The 21,758-nt window shown below is 36.6% G+C and overlaps 1 protein-coding gene across 4 annotated transcripts in view; it reads left to right on the forward strand.

Annotated features, from left to right (window-relative positions):
- The window catches only part of LOC136247059 (uncharacterized), a 214,554-nt gene that overhangs the window by 132,645 nt on the left and 60,151 nt on the right, over positions 1 to 21,758 (forward strand). For all 4 annotated transcript variants that reach the window (XM_066038662.1, XM_066038663.1, XM_066038664.1 and 1 more), the window contains 6 exons: positions 1,629 to 3,449; positions 4,176 to 4,783; positions 5,202 to 5,378; positions 8,817 to 9,027; positions 9,088 to 9,144; positions 20,142 to 20,201. In XM_066038662.1, coding sequence (XP_065894734.1) covers positions 1,629 to 3,449; positions 4,176 to 4,783; positions 5,202 to 5,378; positions 8,817 to 9,027; positions 9,088 to 9,144; positions 20,142 to 20,201 — 2,934 coding nt within the window. The remainder of the gene's footprint in view (positions 1 to 1,628; positions 3,450 to 4,175; positions 4,784 to 5,201; positions 5,379 to 8,816; positions 9,028 to 9,087; positions 9,145 to 20,141; positions 20,202 to 21,758) is intronic.

Raw genomic sequence — 21,758 nt, forward strand, 5'->3', positions numbered from 1 at the left:
TGTGCAGTTACCAGCTAACTGTCTTTCTAGTCTAAAATAAAAGTTAAACTACGGCTTTTCCTTCACTGGCTTTGTAGAAAGGCAGCCTAGTGATAATGTCTCCATACAGTATCTTCTGGCTCTTGTTGGTCACTCTTTCTGCTACTTTGTTAATGCCTTTTAGGTATACCGTAGAGTCTGGTTGTTAAGCGCATGTACTTATTAAGCGCATATTGTTTGTTAAGCGCACACTCGGTTCTGGTACTTAACCATGGTTGATAAGCGCATGTATGGATGAACACGAAAATCCAGCGCTAGTTGCAGCTGTACAAGAGAAGAAACGCTAAGGGTTCGCTAACAGTGCAAGGCACGAAATTTAGTGTGATATATGGAGGTGTGGCCATCGATATGGCCTAATAGCGTACCTTCCACGAAAGTACGGTGTCATCTAAACTATAAATTCATGCTATTCACGAAGGATTTGAACACAAACTGAGCCAAACTGCGAAGCAACTGCAAACCATACCACCACAAGAGGAACAAATCCATCATAAAATGTTTATTAGGCGCATGCGCTTAACAAGTATATGTTAATTTAAAATTTTTTCGTCAAACATTTATTAAGCGTATGCGCTTAACAACCAGACTCTACGGTATGTAAGTAAGTAATGGATTGAAATGTAGGCATGCGTGAGGATAGCTATAATCCCGGAAATCTTCGTATAAAGGCCAAACCTTGGTTTGTTGCCTATGGCTGCTTTATAGAGGATATTGAGTTAGGCAGCCATCTGTCTATAAAGGCCAAATATTTCTGGCCCAAAGGTGACCGCTTTAGACAGGTTCCACTGTAAAATCAAAACTAATTGAAGTATTAAAAATCTTCTTAAAGTTCTTTTCTTCTTCCTGTGGTAAAGAAAAAAACACATGGGTTAAAACAGCCCCAAAGCCAGCCATAGGCTGGCTTTGCAGTATACAAATACAAAAAAAAGTGATATCTAATCAAAAACAGCCAAGCTGTAAAAAAGGTGCGGCCCCCAAAAAGGCCATGGTGAAAAAAGATGTGGAATCCAAGGTGGCACAAGAAATGGCTGTGATGGTAGGTTAATGGTAAAATTTTAATAACGACAATTCAGGTGAATTTTGTGCCACATGGTCTTGGCACCAAATTCACCTGAATTGTCGTTATTAAATTTTTTACCATTAACCTACCATCACAGCCATTTCTTGTGCCACCTTGGATTTCACATCTTTTTTCACCATGGCCTTTTTGGGGGCCACATCTTTTTTTACAGCTTGACTGTTTTTGATTAGATCACCTTTACGGAACAATATTAGGCTACCTATCATCAAATACAGCATTTAAAACAAGTATTTAGATACGTGGTTACTATTCTGTGTAGAGTAATGATGCAATTCGACAATTCAGACAGTGGTCACCAGGAATTCAGCTGCCACTGGCTATTACCAGTAACAAATGGGTGCTGAAATGTGGGATCACATTAAATGCATATCTACCTGTCAAATGCTGCACCAGTTTTTCTTAGCCACACTTCATGTGTGATTTGAAGTTTGATAATTTATACTATGTACATAATAAAGTACATTAATATATAAGTTAAGCCGATTATATTGTTTCTTGTATATTTTAGGCTTTAAATATCAACCACCGCCTTCAAGACCTCACCACCATATACGTCGTCAATATCTGTTTGATAAAATTGCACGAATAATCTGTTCCAATTCTGAAAGTATTCTTCCTGGTAAAAAAGGCGTTTCAGTAATTCTTACAGGAGCTGGAGGATTTGGCAAAACTACAGTGGCTTTAGATTTATGTCATCATCCTGACGTAAAAGATTTCTTCCCAAATGGTATTATTTTTATTGAGCTTGGTCCACAGCCCTGTGATCCTAGTAAAATATTGAATGAGCACTACTGCCAAATGACTGGAAAAGCTTTTGAGTATATAAATGATGTAGAAGACAAGATTAAAGAAGTCACAAAAATATACAAAAATGTTCTTGTCATTATTGATGATGTCTGGGTAGTTGATGATGCTAGGCCCATTGTGGAAGCATTTTTTAATTGTACAATACTACTTACTACAAGAAATCCTAATATTGGCATTCCATACAGAAAGACAATTACCATTGAATCTATGTCACTGAAAGAATCTGTGTTTTTGATGACCAAAGGAATTCTTGAATACAGTGAATTGTCAACAGAAGATGTTAAAGTATTTAATGAACTAGCAGTAAGCACTCATCAATGGCCTCTACTTTTATCACTTATAAGAGGTCATCTCTCCCATAGTTTAAATGACAAGAATTATACTTTACGAAATGCAATTGCACATGTGCAAACAAATTTAGCTAATAAAGGATTAATAGCCTTTGACATTAAGGAAACTCATAACATTCGTCAGAAATCAGTCCATGCTTGTATTGAAGTGTCATTAGGGCTGTTGGACAACTCTGTAAAAGACAAACTTTTTTCATTAATATTGTACACAGGAATTGGGGGATCACTGCCAAGCCGAGCAGTACAATGTCTTTGGGATGTTTCTGCTGAAACTGCTAGAAAGACTGTTTCGTCCCTAGAATTATATGGTTTGGTGTTCACTAAAAGTTTAAAACCAGTACCTCCTTATTATCAAGCTGCGTATAAGTTTTTGACAGTACATAGTGTTATTAGTGATTATATCATTAGCTCCATTGAAAGTAAGACAGTTGTTCAATTGTCTCCTTTTTTGTCCCTACATACAGAAGAATTAATTTGTAGTGTGGAAGAGCTTTTGTTTCAAGAATCTCATATGGTTGATTCGTTGAAGAAGTCAAAATTTTTAAATTACAATAAGCTAAAAATGGAACACATTGTTCTACCATACTACATGAAGGACATTAATATGCATGTACTACATGATCCACATCTTGCACTGCTGATTTTGCAAAACATACAATCAATTTTAAATGGCGCAAGATATTGTCATCTGTTGCCATTGTTTAATGAAGAAATAGTTACACTGAGTACTGAATGTCATAATGCACTTTCTCATGCTCAGGGATTAAGCAGAAAGGTTAATCTTCATTTTCAACTGTGCTTTCGAGTAAAGAGTTTTAATAATCTGATACCCATTCTAAAAGAATACCTGAAAACACAATTTATAGTATCGACAGTTGCTAGATGTGTTAAGCTTGCTGAAAGTATTTCCACACAGTGTGATGCTAAGTTAAAAGCAGAAATGACAAATATCTGTGGACAATTTCAGATTTTAACGGTGGAGGATAATATCATTTCTTTGGAAAAGTTACCACGATTTCAGTTGTACGTTTTACTACACAAGAAAATTACTGATGCATTACTTCAGGGAAGTAATGATGAAATTGAAAATCTATATAATCATATTGCTACTGGGAAATTTGACAAGGAAATAAAGTTGATTCATGATAAGTACTTACCAGAGATACAAGATGGTAAGTTTTAAAGCAAAGTGTACTGACAGCCTTGGAAATATGTGTGATACTAACAATACTAAAGAAGAATTACAGTATGTATGTATGTATGTAATCTGATTTAAGCGGTTACATGGTTAGTGTATGTGACTGTTCTATTGCAATATCATGACTGCTTTATTATAGCATCTCAAGCAGGCTAGACTATACACAATGTTTAAAAGACGTGGTCTTTTCATGTCTTGTTTTTCACCATTCTACCAATAAGAGGCGTGTATTATGTACATCGTCAATTGCTATAAGTGAAGCTAGATCAATAAGGACCCGTCAAGTTTTATTCGTCCAGCTATATCATAAGGGGTGTGGTACTCACTAGTACAGTGGTTACAGAGGTTTACTTTTACTGGTAAGGCTTCAGCTATAGAGAAAGACAGTTCATTTCATTTGAATTATGTTCATTATTTAATCTTGCATGCCTGACTATTCGAGGTACACTTCCTTAGCTGTGCATAGCAATGTAATTATAGAATTATAAAATATTTCATGAATTACAAAACAAACTTATGAATTGATAGTTCAATATGAAGTGTTGCAACTAAGCAATAGCTAAAATACATGTTAAATAGCATAGTTAATTGCTGATTAATTCCACCTAGTTACATGACACATGATTTTAAAATAGTAACAACTTCAACTTATTTATTTACTGCTTCTTCAGTATTTATTTGATATGATGTAATTGTGTAGGAAATTATGGAGCATTTCAAGCTAATGATGTTGCACATCATTTCCCACCTAATAATATAAGATGGATTGGTGGTGTTGAGACTCAGTTGTTCGATGATAGTGAAGGAGTTTTCTATTCTTTTAATCATGAAGTAACAGTAACAGTTCCACCTGGTGCTATTCCCAATGGAAGACAAGCAGAACTAAAGTTTGCAGCTACATTAACTCCTCCAGTTAAGTTAGCACAAAGTGTTACTCAAGTGTCAGCAATATTTTGGTTGTGTATGGATGTGGAACTGAAGAAACCAATCAAACTATGTATGCCTCATTCTGTCTGTGTTGAGACTATGGAACATGCAAGAAACTTATACTTTGCTAAAATTGCTCATTCATCATTGTCTGAAGGATGCATGAATATAATAGATGGCGGAGAATTTAAAGATGGAGAAAGTTTTGGAGTTATAGAAATTGATCATTTTTGCTATTATTGTATAGTTAAGAAAACAACACCTCTTGAAGATATTCCTGAAAATGAATACAAAATTATAACTATGAAACTTAAGAAACCAATGATAGACCACTGGAAATGTGATGTGTGCATAGTTCCATCTATTCCAACATGTAGAATGGTAATGATGTATTTTGATGCATCTGTTGTGAAAGTTCATGCCATGTGTGTAGCATTTTTCCTATTGTTTTTTGAGTTCAAGAGGTAATGTATGTAAGTCACGTATTGTGATCAGGCTAGTGATCTGCAATGGTCAATTTTGTGTAGTTATAACACTCATTGTTGGGTCTTTCAGAATTTTATATCAATCATTAATACCATTAGCAGGAGAAATTACGGACCCCAGGATTTTTTAGACCATAGGCTAGAGTGCTTGTTGTTAAAACTATCCAGTCCCCTTTTATTTTTGCTGTACTTAGCAGATTTATTTTCTGGATTTGCCCTTCGTATTGATAGCAATTATTATAGTAGGTTAATATGACACTATGAAATGCACTGATTGTGAATGCAGCAATAATACATTCTAATAATTAATTTAGCATTTGGAAGAACAATATCAAAATGTAAAAGAAGAATACACATGTGATGAAGAAATCACAAAATTTCATTTTCGTTTTCATCTAATGTCAAAAGAAGTACAACTTGATATTGACAAGGCACAATTTAATGGTGATGCTGAAATTCACATCATTTCTGGTTATGATAAGATCTTAAAGGTTTGTACATTGTAATTTTTGTACTAATACTACAATGTTGTTAGTTCACTTGAAAAAATATGTCTATGATGATAAATACTTTTATACTTCTGTGCTGCTTTATGGATAACATAAAAATGTGATGGTTGTAACATTGTATGCAATAAGTCCTTATCATCCATATCATGCAAATCCTGATTGCCTACATTGCATCTAATATACCATATAGTAAAAAACTTTGGTGGGAACAAGTGTGATGAAACCCCTCTGTTGAAAAAATTGGCGGAAAAAAACTGGTAATTAATATAATATTCGCCAAAGTTTTTTACTGTACAGTACGTAAAGATAAAACGACAAGGTGTCAACTCATCAGTTAAGTAGTGTAGTAAGTGTATAGGTATAGCCAGCATTGTTGTTGTAGCAGTATTTTTGTAGCTACTGATCTAACAACGTGCTAGCAAAGGCGTGCTTCTCTATTTCCTGCGATGCCAAGAGCAACGTATTTGCTTTTTCAGTGAACTCCAGTAGCAGAGGTTATCACGCATATCAAAGTATTTTTTTTTGTGTATAGCTATATTAATTACAACATATATACACATTAGTGTTGGACAGTATTGGAAAATAGCAAACGGTATACCTTCCATAAAAATATCATGGTATTACTAAATATCACGGTATTAATATAAAAGCCATTGGTATTAAAGTACCTGCCATTTACCTCAACAAAACAACCAAATACCCATGGTAGCTCAGCAAACCTCAGGTACAAATTACCACAAACAAACTTGTTTACATAGTTTGGTTAGCTGACTACATCAGCACCTGCCTACATACATTGTCACATGTCTGGTTACCTTCTAAATATGGGATGAAACAAGCCCACAGGGAGGCCATAGTGCCCAGACAGTATGGCGGTATTTAAAAAAACAGGCGGTATCAAAACCAGTAGGACTTAAATATCACAGATTACTAACAATACCAGTATATCGCCCAGCTCTAATACACATAAGCTATAACAATAATTACACACCATGATACTAAATATACAGTCAAGTTGGAAGGGAGACGCTGGGCATAGTGGGGAAGGATGAATGCAGGGTAAAGGGGAAAAGGTGGGAACTGGTAGGTACTAGTGGATTGAATGAAGGCCAAAATATATCAAAATATCAAAGTACTTGGCCAAATCCATCACGAGACAAACTATAAACTGACATGTGAACGGGACGCCAGTTGGAAATGCTATCCCAAGGAGTGCTTACAAATGTGGGACACATTCCTAAGAAGATCAAGATCTCCAAAGTCAGCTTGATATTTATTGCGTGGTGGTACGAGCTGACCTTCATCTCAAGTTCTAGTTACTCAATGTACTTGTGTGATCATCTAAAATAACTGACGAAAAAAACTTTTGTGAATTGAATATTATTCGCCAAAGTTGTTTACTATACGGTATAACTCTTCTGTTTCCTGCAGTCATGAGCATTCATACAAACACCCTCAAACACCCACTTTAAAGTGTGTCATGTGGCCAAGAAACCAGCACATCACACCAGTGGGTTATTGACAGAAAGAAGAATCATGTCATTTTTACTAGCTCAGTGTTTCTTTTTTCCTTCAATAGTCCACATACCAAATTTGAGAATTTCTCTAGGCATTTCCAAGACACAACCCTTCGGCATGATTTCTTCTGCATTGTTTTGCATGCTTACATAAGCTGGCGTAAATGCAAAAAAAATTCTGATAGCCTTGACATAAGAGAGGTTTAAAGGCAAATCATGGTATCAAACTTAGATAAACAGTTGTGGAGTTATGTATTAATAACAAGTATAAGGAATAATTAGGAATTTTAAGTTTGATTAGAAATCATGCAAAAAGCAGTAGAGAAACAAGGGAGGTCACCTACTCCTGCAGATATACCTGTACTAGTGAATATTTAACCCATGACTAAATTAGGGATTAAAATTAATGTTCACTTCAGATGTAGGCGACCTCCCTTGTTTTTCTACTTTTTTATGATCCCTAATTGAATTTAAAATCCCTATTTTCCTTGTACTTGTTTGATTACTGTTTTGTAGCATTGATTATTATGACTAGTGAACCCGTACATATTGCTTCAAAAGAGAGGATGGCACCAGATTTGATGTTTTCACCTGAATGTCTGCTCCACCTATCAATTACTGACTCAAAGGTGAAGTGACGATTACACTTTGCTTTCAACTATGTTCAGCCCACTACACAGAGGTTCAAATGAAGAACAGTAGCCTCCGCAATCAAGTCACCACGAAAAATACAGATGATTCGATCACCCCAACTATCAATTACTGACTTGAAAGTAAAGTGGTCATTATGCTTTGCATTCAGCTCATTGCACAGTGAAGAACAGTAAGCGCCTCTGTAATCAATCCAGTCAGTCAGTCACAATTCCCATTTACAAACTTAGGGAAGCCATGCACCACATTACCGCTAAATGCCACTTTGGATTGTCAGCAAAAGAAATAGAACACAAAGGAGGACAAAGGTAAGTTCATACTGTGTGCATTTTATGTGTCAAAAGGTACATCTCAGGACAAAGTGATGCTAATCAGTGAAAAATCAAGCTGTATCCTTAGCCGTTATCAAGTTACACTTGCCTGAAGGCATTAGGCAAGTAGGCAGACAGTTAGACAGTAGAGAATTTAATGTTTTTTTAATGTTGTAACAATCTATTGGAAGCATTTAGGGTCATACTGAAGGAACTTTTGGGCTTGGTTATACCAGTACTGCCAAGGCACCAGAATGGTATATATTGCGAAACTGGTCTTTGGGTGATATTTTGCCAGAAAAATCGAACCCTTCATGATCCCTAATATACAGTACTACCATACTGTATGACTAGACACATAAAAAGCACCAATATGTTGTGACTCACCACTTATGTGCCACACCACCAGTGCATCTCACATGTGTACATGATAGAAAGGCAAAAAAAAATGGTGTTTTCATGTATGCATAGCTCCATGGTCCCTTGTTAGAAGCACACCATTTTTGCATATTTCTGCCAGGCAGGGTATATAGGACACTGCAAATTTGACTGAATTCACACCAGCCATTTGTGCAATATAGTTATTCAATATTCTGAATGATTTCTTTGTTTTGTGTTCTATGGGAGCTTAAAGTTCTTTCACGCTCTATTGCAAAAATTGTTATACGATGCAAATGTGTTAATCGATAGCCTTGAACATTGGTGCAAATAAACAACGCATAAATATACATGTATGTCAAACTCTTACTCCCCTCTCCTAAAATTTGAAGTATCGCACATCTTGAAACATACATGTTAAAACATACAATAAATTCCAATACAATAAAATAGTCATTAAACAAACACAAGAAAATGACTAATTGTATATCAAACAATTCAACTTTCTGTAGATGTGGTCATAGAGTTTACATAATCATTATGAAATTGGCTATTTTATTTAGGAAGATGTGGACTTTCGAAAATATTATGGGGATAATAATTTACTAAGAAAGCTTAAGGAGAACATGGACACAAAATTATATCCTTCACGATTTCAAATTGAGATACTGAAGAGAAATTTAACATTTTTCCAAAGCAGACACTACTTAACTTTTAGTCTTAAAGGAGGTAAAAGAAAACTTTGTAGAAAGATTGTCATTGAAGCTACTGATGGTAGGAGTCCAGCATGTATTCATAAGTTGTGTTGTTATTAGAATATTTGCTTTCTTGCAGGAATCCCAGAAAGAAGGACATCACCTTCACATTGTAGCAGATATGATTATCAACCATGTATGTATTCCTGGGTATTTCATTTTAGATTATGGCAGTAACTGTTTATACGTGTGACCCACTGAAAACTCAAATAATTTGCATTTCAGTAATGTCATTTATGTCTTCATTTTTCGTAGGGAAAAAGTCTGCTAAACCTTGTCTGTCGAATTACCATTGATAGCCTTGTCTTGTTGATTTATTAGTATAGTGGCGTAGCCCCAAAAATTAGCCTAACTGTGCACTTAACTTATCATAACCTCAAACTGCAATTACCAAGTTGTTTCAGATCTTTACTTTGGTACCAAGTTAATTAATGCATCAGGGAATTATATAAAAATATCAATGATCAAATTTTTGTATACAAATAGCCCTAAAAGTCACCAAAGATCAAATCTACAATAGCACTATATCAAAAAGTGCATGTATTGGAGTATAATACTTACGTACATATGTGGAGAAGTTATGGTTTTACGGAAAAGTGCATGATTTTTGCGTTGTGCCACTATACTTTAAGGCAATAGGGAGCAAGAACAAAAAGTGAATTGTACAGCTGCAACTATACTTTAGATTAACTGCAGACAGTTGTCATCAGTATGGTAGTACAAGTACTACTGTATATAGGATTCTCCCCTAAAATCACAGATGCCACTAAAATTATCATAGAAATATCATACGCAACAAATATCACCTTCATGGTACTACATTTAACATCAAATAAAGTGGTAAAATTAAGAGAACATACACAGTCAGTTTAATATCACCTTTTTATCAAAATTCCACTATCATCTGCCTACATACCTGTCCACAGTAACAAAGTAGCATATGGCCACCATTACTACATAGCAATAAATACATGGTTGGCTTGTACCTTTTGTTGTAACGATGAATGTTTGCCTTCCATTCCTTTCAATTTATACTACATAGTCATTATTCTTCATGCTAGGATGCCTTATACTAGTGCATTAAAATACTTTCCTTAAAGAGTTATATATCAGCACTATTTCAGGAGTAGGTAAAAACAGTCGACCTGGGGACCAAGGAACCGTGGAAATCCTACTCGTCTCAGAATTTTATACACTTCACAGTAATCTATACTTGTACTAGGTACCTCTGCAAGTAGTCTTGCATGGCCAATCCACTTTTTCTCCTTTCGCGGTGTCTTGTACGATGTTTATACCAATTAGAAATTATAAGCACCTCTGAAAAAGTACCTGAAGCTGACTACAATAATTATAGGTCACTCGTTATTTCCCCAGAATATTTGTTTGCACATTGTTTTTCTAAACTTTAGTAGCTAGGTGACATAATAGACTAGCATGCTCATTATGCAGCAGGCGAGCAATTACTAGCTAAGCCAAGCTAAGTATATTCTAGCAGCTCTTCATACATCATGGTGCATTTGCACAATGTTCCTAAACTACTCTAGTAGCTAGGCAGCATAATAGACTAGTATGCTTATTGTGCAGCGGGCAGTGGCTTATAAATGCAGTCAGTTTCGGACACTTTTTCAGAGGCGCTTATAATTTCTAATTGATGTAAACATTGTACGAGACGCCGCAAGGGGGGAGGAGTGGATTAGCCATGCAAGACTCCTTGCAGAGGTACCTAGTACAAGTATAGAATGTTGTGAAGTGTATAAAATTCCAAGAAGAGTTGGATTGCCGTAGGTCCCCGGGTCCACTGCTTTTACCTACCCCTATTTCAGGTGCTTAACAACAATCACAATCAACCCTGCCCCTTAAACAATTAGAATGTACCATGCAGTGGACCCCTAATAGGTAGTCTGAAATTATAAATGCTATTAAAGAACTACCTGTACAAGATCAGTCATCATATTATTAGATTACTGATATCAGATCGGTACAATATCAATAGATCGGTAATAATTTTCCTAGATCAGATCGGTATCGGTAAAGCTCAGAAAGTTGAATCAGTACATCTCTAGGTCCAATACGTGATTGCACTATATCAAAAATGTCTTTGGAAACGCAGTCTATGTACCAATTGGATAAAGATGCATGCTACATTAACAATTTTACACAATGTTTTAACCAAATTTTTAAGCGGTTGTTTCACAATGAAAGAAGATGATAACACCAAAACCTTGGTAGTATCATGATCCCCAAAGCAAGAATAATTCAAGAACCTTTGTCTTGTGCCAGTACTCCCAAGATTATGTAAGATATGAGCATTAGTTTGCCTTGTGTTAAATGAGCAATTCACTATCATTTTTTTGTCACGTTTTCATCTTCACCCTGGTTGTAAGAAGGGCCTGGAAGACAAAATTTACCCAGCAATGGATTCACCTGTTAATGGAGAACCCAATAGTGTAAGAGGCATCTATGTAAAGGACTGCATTCGTAAGTTAGATTGTTAAATTAAACACCAGTAGCTTATTTTCCGTATTGTCACTGTACAAATCAATTTTCTGTTGCTGAAATTTAGTATCACTGTAACTTTGAAGTTATTGGCTTCTACAGCTCATACATTGGTTGACCATCCCTTTGCCTATCTACATAGATGAAGAAAATGAGCAATTTGAAAAATCTGCTAACATACTGTATACATTTCTTGCAGATCCAATCACAATTTGTACAGTGCTATGTGGAATAAAATTTACAGGCATTTGTTTAATCAATCATAAATCTCATGTGCAATAGGCTACGGAGTTGAGACCTTGTCATTCTATTCACCATGAACTGGGGCATTCAGCAAGGTACATATAGGTTTTGGCCTAAATGCATGTGGGTCATTCATGTGAAATCAACAAGGAATTAGGGTCACCTCTTGGATTTTGACGAAACTTAGTGTGTTTGTAGTACCTGTGGTGCTTATCATTACATGCAAAGTTTTAGCTCCATACACCCCATAGTTTCTGATTTATGACCACAAATATTTTGAATATTTCATGAAAAATTGGTCCATCTCTAGTTACAAAATCGACCGTAATTTTTGCACTGTATGAATATTTTAAAACACAATTTTCACCGATTGACCTTTCCAGTGGTTCATAAATTATGGGATATCCACTTATTTGTGGTGGGATTTGACTTTTAAAAAACTATTTCTGAAGAGATGGTACAAGATTCACATATTTATGGATGCATGGTGATCTCATTTAAAGTCCACCTGTTTTATATGTATACTTTGCTAGAAAGGTTGTTGCTTTGGTCCTATACATTAATATCCAATTAGAGAAGTATAAATTAACTGCAGCACACAGGTGGTCTTTCAATACAGGTGGTCACTAATACAGGTTGCACTGTACCTACACACCTTCACTCTGTAAGACAAACTTGGCATGGCCTTGTTGTGAGTGGTTATTGGAAGTGAGTACCGGTGGTGCTTATTACTATATACAATTTGTTAGCTTGATACACCAAATAGTTTTTGATTTATGACCACAAATATTTTGAATATTTCATGAAAAATTGGTTCATCTCTAGTTATAAAATTGACCGTAATGTGTATATATATTTAAATACAATTTTCACTAATAAAAGACTGTTGATTGACCTTTCCAGTGATTCAGAAATTATAGGATATTTACTTAATTATGGTTCAAAAGTACTGTATTGAAAATTTTAATTGTTTATATTTCAAAGAAGCATAATGCTTCTTTGATTTTTTTGTGAACAATAATTGGGTAATGGTCTATGTTTGATAAAATTTCAGTGGTGGGATCACAAGAGATATGTGACCGTCTCAGCAAAAACCCGACTTGTTCGCACAAGCATGCGTATTGAGAAAAATGAAATTTAAAAATAATTCGTAAAATTACGCATGCTACAAAAAAAATTATGCAAGTTTTTATCGAGCCAGTACTCAAAGAAGGAAGACTCAAATCGATTAAAACTATATACTACTTATTCGCCTGTTCATGGAAAGTTCAAAAATCTTTGTTTCGTTTCTCTAGCTCCAACGGTATGCGTGTCACGTGTGTTTGTTTACGATGTGGTAAACGTAAACAAGATTGTCATTGTTTCTTCTACCAAACCACCTTCATATCCATATGCGCAAGTATCTACAGGGATAATACTATACCTTGGCTGATGTACTGATCCATGGCAAACGTTTTAAGCTAAATTGCAACATTGTAAGCTAATCCAAACGGAAGTTATGGCTGCGAATGTAAGTGCCTGCAGTTTATTTTCAGTATAGTAGCTGTACAAATCGATTACCTTGCTCTTCCTACTGTCTATCGCTATAATTTCAAAACTACACACTACAGAAGGCTGAAACTGTGGTGGTCCATTCCTTGGACACTGCTGATATTGCTGAGTGAATAAAAATATTATTTTTAATTGCACAAACAAGTCGGTTTTTTGCTGAGATTGTCACATATAATGAATTATGTTGTAGTATGCAGTGGAATTCTGTAGCTTATTATTGCTGTATGGGAGTACAATATATAACAAATGCACTAAGTTTCATCAAAATTCGAGAGGTGATCCTAAATTCCTTGTTGATTCAACATGAAATATTATTTACGTACATGCATGCTATCAAGCAAGAAGGTTGTTCGAGCTTAAAAGGTGAAGATAACATTATGTTTTACTGCAATGTAAACAAACACACTTAACTCACATTTGCTCCACGGTACAGAAGATATTCTTACTTTCCATGAATAGACAAATCCATGCATTGCTATATTAGACAAGTACACAGAAAAATTTGGAATTTTCAACTAGAGTAGGGACCATAGTACATCGATAAAAAGTACTGAAACAAGCTGGAGTAGTCCATGATATTAAATCACAGTAAAACAATAAGAAGTGTTATATATATCTAATCAAAAAACAGCCAAGCTGTAAAAAAAGGTGCGGCCCCAAAAAAGGCCATGGTGAAAAAAGATGTGAAATCCAAGGTGGCGGCCAAGAAATGGCTGTGATGGTAGGTTAATGGTTACATTTTAATAACAACAATTCAGGTGAATTTGGTGCCAAGACCAAGCGGCACAAAATTCACCTGAATTGTCGTTATTAAAATGTAACCATTAACCTACCATCACAGCCATTTCTTGGCCGCCACCTTGGATTTCACATCTTTTTTCACCATGGCCTTTTTTGGGGCCGCACCTTTTTTTACAGCTTGGCTGTTTTTTGATTAGATATCACTTCTTTTTGTTTTTGTATACTGCAAAGCCGGCCTATGGCTGGCTTTGGGGCTTTTTTAACCCATGTGTTTTTTCATTAACACAGGAAGAAGAAAAGAACTTAAAGAAGAATTTTAGTACTTCAATTATTTTTGATTTTATTAGTAATCATACAAATTATATACATATATTTATTACATGCCTATTATTCCCCACAGGATTTTTTTTGCAGCTGATCTCTCTACTGGGTGACTTGAAATGTAGCTGAACTATATACAGGATGGTTTCTTTGTAGCTGAACTCTCTACAAGGTAACCTCTTCTAGCTGATCTCTCTACAGGGTGTTTAGTTTCTAGCTGAACTCTCTACAGGTGATTTGTTTGCAGCTAAACTCTCTACATGGTGGTGTCTTTGTAGCCGAATTCTCTACATGATGGTTTCTTTGTAGCTGAACTCTCTATAAGGTGACTTCGTCTAGCTGAACTCTCTACAGGGTGATTTTTTTTTGTAGCTGAACTCTCTGCAGGGTGATTTGTTTGCAGCTGAACTCTCTACATGATGGTTTCTTTGTAACTGAACACTCTACAAGATGACTTCTTCTAGCTGATCTTTCTACAGGGTGAATTGTTGTAGCTGAACTATCTACAAGGTAACTTCTTCTAGCTGATCTCTATACAGGGTGATTTGTTTGTAGTTGAATTCTGTACAGGTGGTTTCTTTGTAGCTGAACTCTGTACATGATGGTTTCTTTGTAGCTAAACTCTTTACAAGGTGACTTCTTCTAGCTGAACTCTCTACGGGGTAATTTCTTTGTAGCTGAACTCTCTATATGATGGTTTCTTTGTAACTGAACTCTGTACAAGTGCGTTTTTGTGGGTGATCTCACTGCAGGTTGATTTGTTTGTAGCTGAACTCACTAAAGGGTGATTTTGCTTGTAGCTGAACTCCTTGCATTGTATCTAGTTTCTAGCTGATCTCTCTACAGGGTGATTTGTTTGTAGCTGATCTCTCTACAAGTTGATTTGTGTGTAGCTGATCTCTCTGTAGGTTGATTAATTTGCAGCCGATCTCTCTACAAGGTAATTTGTTTGTAGCTGAACTGTCTATAAAGTAATTTATTTTTAGCTGATCTCTCTGCAGGTTGATTTGTTTTAACTGAACTCTCTACAGGGTGATATACTTGTAGCTGAACTTCTTACATTGTGTCTAGTTTCTAGCTGATCTCTCTACAGGGTAATTTGTTTGTAGCTGAACTCTGTACAAGGTTGTTTTTTGTAGGTGATCTCACTGCAGGTTGATTTGTTTGTAGCTGAACTTACTAAAGGGTGATTTGCTTGTAGCTGAACGCCTTACATTGTGTCCAGTTTCTAGCTGATCTCTCTACAGAGTGATTTGTTTGTAGCTGAACTCTCTATAAGGTGATTTGTTTGCAGCTGAACTCTCTACATGGTGGTTTCTTTGTTGCTGAACTCTCTACAGGGTGTTTTGCTTGTAGCTGAACTCTCTGCAGGGTGATTTGTTTCTAGCTTATCTCTCTACAGGTTGATTTGTGTGTAACTGATCTCTCTACAAGCTGATTTGTTTGTAGCTGAATTCTCTGCAAAGTGTTTTGTTTGTAGCTGACCTCTCTTCAGGGTGATTGTTTATAGTTGATCTCTCTACAAGGTGATTTTTTGTAGCTGACCTCTCTTCAGGGTGATTTGTTTCTAGCTGATATCTCTACAGGGTGATTTTTTGTAGCTGACCTCTCTTCAGGGTGATTTGTTTCTAGCTAATCGCTCTACAGGTTGGTTTGTTTGTAGCTGAACTCTCTACACGGTGATTAGCTTGTAGCTGAATTCCTTACATTGTGTCTAGTTTCTAGCTGATCTCTCTACAGGGTGATTTGTTTGTAGCTGATCTCTCTACAAGTTGAATTGTGTGTAGCTGATCTCTCTGCAGGTTGATTTGTTTGTAGCTGATCTCTCTACAAGGTAATTTATTTGTAGCTGAACTGTCTAAAAGGTGATTTGTTTGTAGCTGATCTCTCTGCAGGTTGATTTGTTTTAGCTGAACTCTCTACAGGGTGATTTATTTGTACTGAACTCCTTACATTGTGTGTAGTTTCTAGCTGATCTCTCTACAGGGTGATTTGTTTGTAATTGATCTCTCTACAAGTTGATTTGTGTGTAGCTGATCTCTCTGCAGGTTGATTTGTTTGTAGCCGATCTCTCTATAGGGTAATTTGTTTGTAGCTGAACTCTCTATAAGGTAATTTGTTTGTAGTTGATCTCTCTGCAGGTTGATTTGTTTTAGCTGCACTCTCTACAGGCTGATTTGTTTGTAGCCGATCTCTCTACAGGGTAATTTGTTTGTAGCTGAACTCTCTACAAGTTGATTTGTGTGTAGCTGATCTCTCTGCAGGTTGATTTGTTTTAGCTGAACTCTCTACAGGCTGATTTGTTTGTAGCCGATCTCTCTACAGGGTAATTTGTTTTTAGCTTATCTCTGTACAGGTTGATTTATGTGTAACTGATCTCTCTACAAGCTGATTTGTTTGTAGCTGATCACTCTGCAGGTTGATTTGTTTCTAGATGATCTCTCTACAGGTTGATTTGTTTGTTGCTGATCGCTCTAAAGGTTGATTTGTTTGTAGCTGAACTCTCTGCAAAATGTTTTGTTTGTAGTTGATCTCTCTACAAGGTGATTTTTTGTAGCTGACCTCTCTTCAGGGTGATTTGTTTCTAGCTGATATCTCTACAGGGTGATTTTTGTAGCTGACCTCTCTTCAGGGTGATTTGTTTCTAGCTGATCGCTCTACAGGTTGGTTTGTTTGTAGCTGAACTCTCTACACGGTGATTTGCTTGTAGCTGAACTCCTTACATTGTGTCTAGTTTCTAGCTGATGTCTCTACAGGGTGATTTGTTTGTAGCTGATCTCTCTACAAGTTGAATTGTGTGTAGCTGATCTCTCTGCAGGTTGATTTGTTTGTAGCCGATCTCTCTACAAGGTAATTTATTTGTAGCTCAACTGTCTAAAAGGTGATTTATTTGTAGCTGATCTCTCTGCAGGTTGATTTGTTTTAGCTGAACTCTCTACAGGGTGATTGCTTGTAGCTGAACTCCTTACATTGTGTGTAGTTTCTAGCTGATCTCTCTACAGGGTGATTTGTTTGTAATTGATCTCTCTACAAGTTGATTTGTGTGTAGCTGATCTCTCTGCAGGTTGATTTGTTTGTAGCCAATCTCTCTACAGGTAATCTGTTTGTAGCTGAACTCTCTATAAGGTGATTTGTTTGTAGCTGATCTCTCTGCAGGTTGATTTGTTTTAGCTGAACTCTCTACAGGGTGATTGCTTGTAGCTGAACTCCTTACATTGTGTCTAGTTTCTAGCTGATGTCTCTACAGAGTGATTTTTTGAAGCTGAACTCTCTTCAGGGTGATTTGTTTCTAGCTTATCTCTCTACAGGTAGATTTGTGTTGATTTGTTCATTGCTGATCGATCTAAAGGTTGATTTGTTGCAGCTGAACACCCTGCAAAGTGTTTTGTTTGTAGCTGATCACTCTAAAGGGTAATTTGTTTGTAGCTGAACTCTCTCCACAGTGACTTGTGTGTAGCTGAATTCTGTGTAACTGAATTCTCTAGAGAGTGACTTAATTGTAGCTGAATTCTCTACACAGTGCATGACTTGTTTATAGCTGAACTTTCTTCAGTGTGACTTGTAATGTTCTGAATCTCTATAGTGATATATTTGCTTAACTCTCCACATGGTGACTGTCTTCTTGCTGAACTGTCTATAAGATTAACTGTTTGCAGCTGAACTCCCTACAGAATAACTTGTGATGTAATAAAATTCTATAATGGAGTAAATAAATTAGCCGAATGCTCTATTAGGGTGACTGTTCTATTAGAGTATCTCGATCTCGCATTTGCTACACGGAGTTGGCTTTCGAATCATAACTCAGTGGTTTGTAATCCGATTCTTCTGTACTACTGCAAGGACTTTCTATGAAGATTATTCCAGCTATACACCGATTTTCAGCTCATTGCTCTAAGCGGTTTGCCTAGTAGGCGTGAAAACTAATACTTTTTTATTCATAAAAATCGATCGCGTAATTGTGACACAGGTTGGGTTTTGTGTCATATCTCCGTGGTCTTTATCTCGATTCCTTTCAAACCACCAAAAGGCACTCCTACGATGGTTACTCCATCTACATAGCAATTTTCAACTCATTCCATGAAGCGGTTTACCCTGTAGGCGTGACAACAAATCGATCTTGTTTTACGTGAATAATCGGTCATAACTCCTGAACCATTCATCGGATTTGTACCAAATTTGATGCTAGGATTCGCCTTTGGACTCCCTTTCTGTGTGCCAAATTTCAAGGCGATCGGACTACGCGTTTGCTTGTTATAGCAATTTTTGCAAGTGTGCGAAAAGACGAAGAAGAAGAAAAAAAAACGAAGAAAAAAAACGAAACTTTGGCAGCTCATATCTCGGAAATGGCTGGAGCGATTTCCTTCAAATTTGGAATGTGGGGTCCCTTGGCTGGCGGGCAACTGTGTAGCAAATTTGGTTCCAATCAGATAAGTGATCACCGAGATACAAAGGTGTGAAAATGACGTTTTCGTTCTTCCTGTCAATATACTCACGGTGTGGCGCGCCGGCTTCTTGGGCCGCACGACACACTACCATGTGTCTTGATCCCTACTGTGCATTTCCATTATGGTATCTTCAGCACAGTAGGGATATAACACTTCTTATTGTTTTACTGTGATTCAATATCGTGCACTACTCCAACTTGTTTCAGTACTTTTTATCGATGTGCTATGGTCCCTATTCTAGTTGAAAATTCCAAATTTTTCTGTGTACTTGTTTGTTAACTTTTTTGTAAATAATTATTATGACTGGTGAACCCACGTATACCACATCTGAAATGGCTACGCGCACCCCAATATCGTCTGAACAGTGAAACATCCATTACGCTCCATTGTCAGCTTTGCGCAACCCGTTACTCAGCGTTTCGAATCAAGAACTGTTTGAAAAGCACCTCCGCTATCAAAATAGCCACTATGACAAATACGGACGATTTCCGTTATGCAGAAGGGAAGCCATGACATGCCATCGCCAAATCGACACTTTTTGCTGTCAGCAAAGATGAATGAGACACAAAGGAGGATACTGGTAAGTCCATGAAGAATGCATTGTACGTACTGCGGTATACCAAAAGGCACCTGTCGGGCCGAAGTGACGTTGAACAATGAAAAAATCAAGCTCATACGTAGCCTTAGCCATTATCGAGTTACAATTGTCTGAAGGCATCAGTCAGTCACTAGAAAATTCCATTAAAAAATTATTTTTAAAATTCTGTAGCAACTTGTTGAAAGCATTTTGGGTCAATCTGAAAGCTTTTTTGGGCTTAGTTTTACCTAACCAATACTGCCTCATCATCATCAGGGGAAATTGAGGCTGTTTTTTGGGTGATATTATTTCGTGGGCCACGCCTACTCCTTTGTGGTCCCTACTATACAGTTACTATCGTACTGTATGATTATTAAATTCAAGTCTTCCTTCATTTCGAGAATACTCCACCCATTGCATTTATTGCATTCTATTGTAAAATTAGGCTAGCACATACACATGGGATTCTTGCAGATCCGGTTACAGTTGATTGTTTTGCTCTTCTTGTTATCTATCACTCTAAATCCAATAGCACTTACTGGAAAAGGCTGAAACTTTAATAGTCCATTGCTAGACAGCAAGTAGTCATAAAATGCAATTTGAAGAAAATGCAAAGTCGATTTTTCACTCAGCTGGTCACATAGTGGTTAATGGGTGTTTAAAGGTGAAGGTTATACTATGGCTGCAATGATAAATTATTAGACAATTTTAATGATGATGGCATTATCAGTAATTTAGTAATGCATTAATTTTGTGTAGCAACCGATAATGCATCTGCTGTGCAACTGACCTCAAGGACTTCCAAGAAAGAATTTGGAGGTACAGTGTATACTATTTTTGTATGTTGACTCTAAAATGATATATAGACATCAAAACGCAGAGTTTATAGAATTTAGTCTCCCCAAAAAGGCCTGTGTTGTGGCACCCAAGCAAAGCGACGGTGTTACTACGGGCCTGTGGGTTTCTAAATTCCATAGAACCTTGTGTTTCAATGCCTAACTAATTTAGACCACAGCTCATTGTTGCTACACCCATGTAATTGGTATTGCACATGCTTTGTCAATGTTATAGGCTTTTAATGTTGCTTGTCGGTTTAACCCGGTCAGCAGGGCTTACCTTGTTGTGAGCGGGTTACCTCCGTCAACAGATGGTGGTTGTTTTGGTAGGTGTGCAGGGTTCCATGGATTCTCCTATTAATTCTCAAATAGACCCCCTTTCAACAGTTTACATGATGTATACAGCGTGTTTTACAACAAAGGCTTGGAGGTAGGAATGCTTGGGGATTCTAACATTCTCTGAAGCCACAAGAATTTCCACATGCCACAGTGTTCCTAATAGAAACCCGTACTGTCACACCCTGAGCTAGCCTCAAGATGGAAAAGACAAGGGAAAAAATGGGGAGATTTACTAAACTCCCTGCTGGAACTGTCTGTGGTGCATGTTTCACCTCACCACCCCCCATTATGCAATTTTTTTTTGGGAAATATATTACATTAAACCCCACCCAACAATCCCTTTGTGATTATTGTCTTCTAAAATACTAATATGAGATAGTTCGTAGAGGGGAGTGGTGTGGGTGGGACAAGATTCACTGTGCCATGCAGCACCATGCATTCTAACACCTCTCCACATGCCTTTTTCTTGTAAAGCATGCACAATGTTGTTCTTTAATTATTGCCAACCCTTCTCATGTGTGCACCTACCCAATCTTCCCTCCTGTCATGGTGGAACTTTGGGTTACTCACTATCATAATACACTTATGCATGCTCGACTGCAACATTAACCTAGTTTAACTAGTTAAACTCCATATAATTGCCGTGTTTTGTTAGGTGTAACCTTCTCCTAGTAGCTTAACGAATATGATACCTGGTTTTAGGCTAATGGAGTTAGAAACACCAAGTAACCTGATCGTATAGCTCAGCCTGTTTGGTATAAACACGCATTCCTCAAATAATTTGTGCAGCTATAAAGGTAAGGCTGGTTCCTCAGTTTTTTCAAAAACAATTGTAACTTGACTAAATTTGATTTTGAAAAATCTGGTCTATACATTTTTTGTAGATGTTTTATTATGTATGTATGCCAAGTTTCACTGTCATTGTTGGATTACTGGCTGAGAAAAAGTGAATTTTTAGTCATCCTTCAATTCACAATAACATTGAAATAAAAGATGATATCAAAAATCTGGTACATAGAAATTTAGAGCTATCACTGTACTACTTTCCCACTAAGATTCAGGTTTGTAGCTTGCACCTACATGGAGTAAAAGTGAAGAATGTAAAATACTGGTTATTACAATATTGTGTAAAAGTTCCAATTAGTTTAGCTTCAACTTTCATTTGTAAAACCACAATAGTTGATACATCACCTGTCCAAAT

The sequence above is a fragment of the Dysidea avara genome, chromosome 2, assembly GCF_963678975.1.
Source record: "Dysidea avara chromosome 2, odDysAvar1.4, whole genome shotgun sequence".
Lineage (NCBI taxonomy): Eukaryota > Metazoa > Porifera > Demospongiae > Dictyoceratida > Dysideidae > Dysidea > Dysidea avara.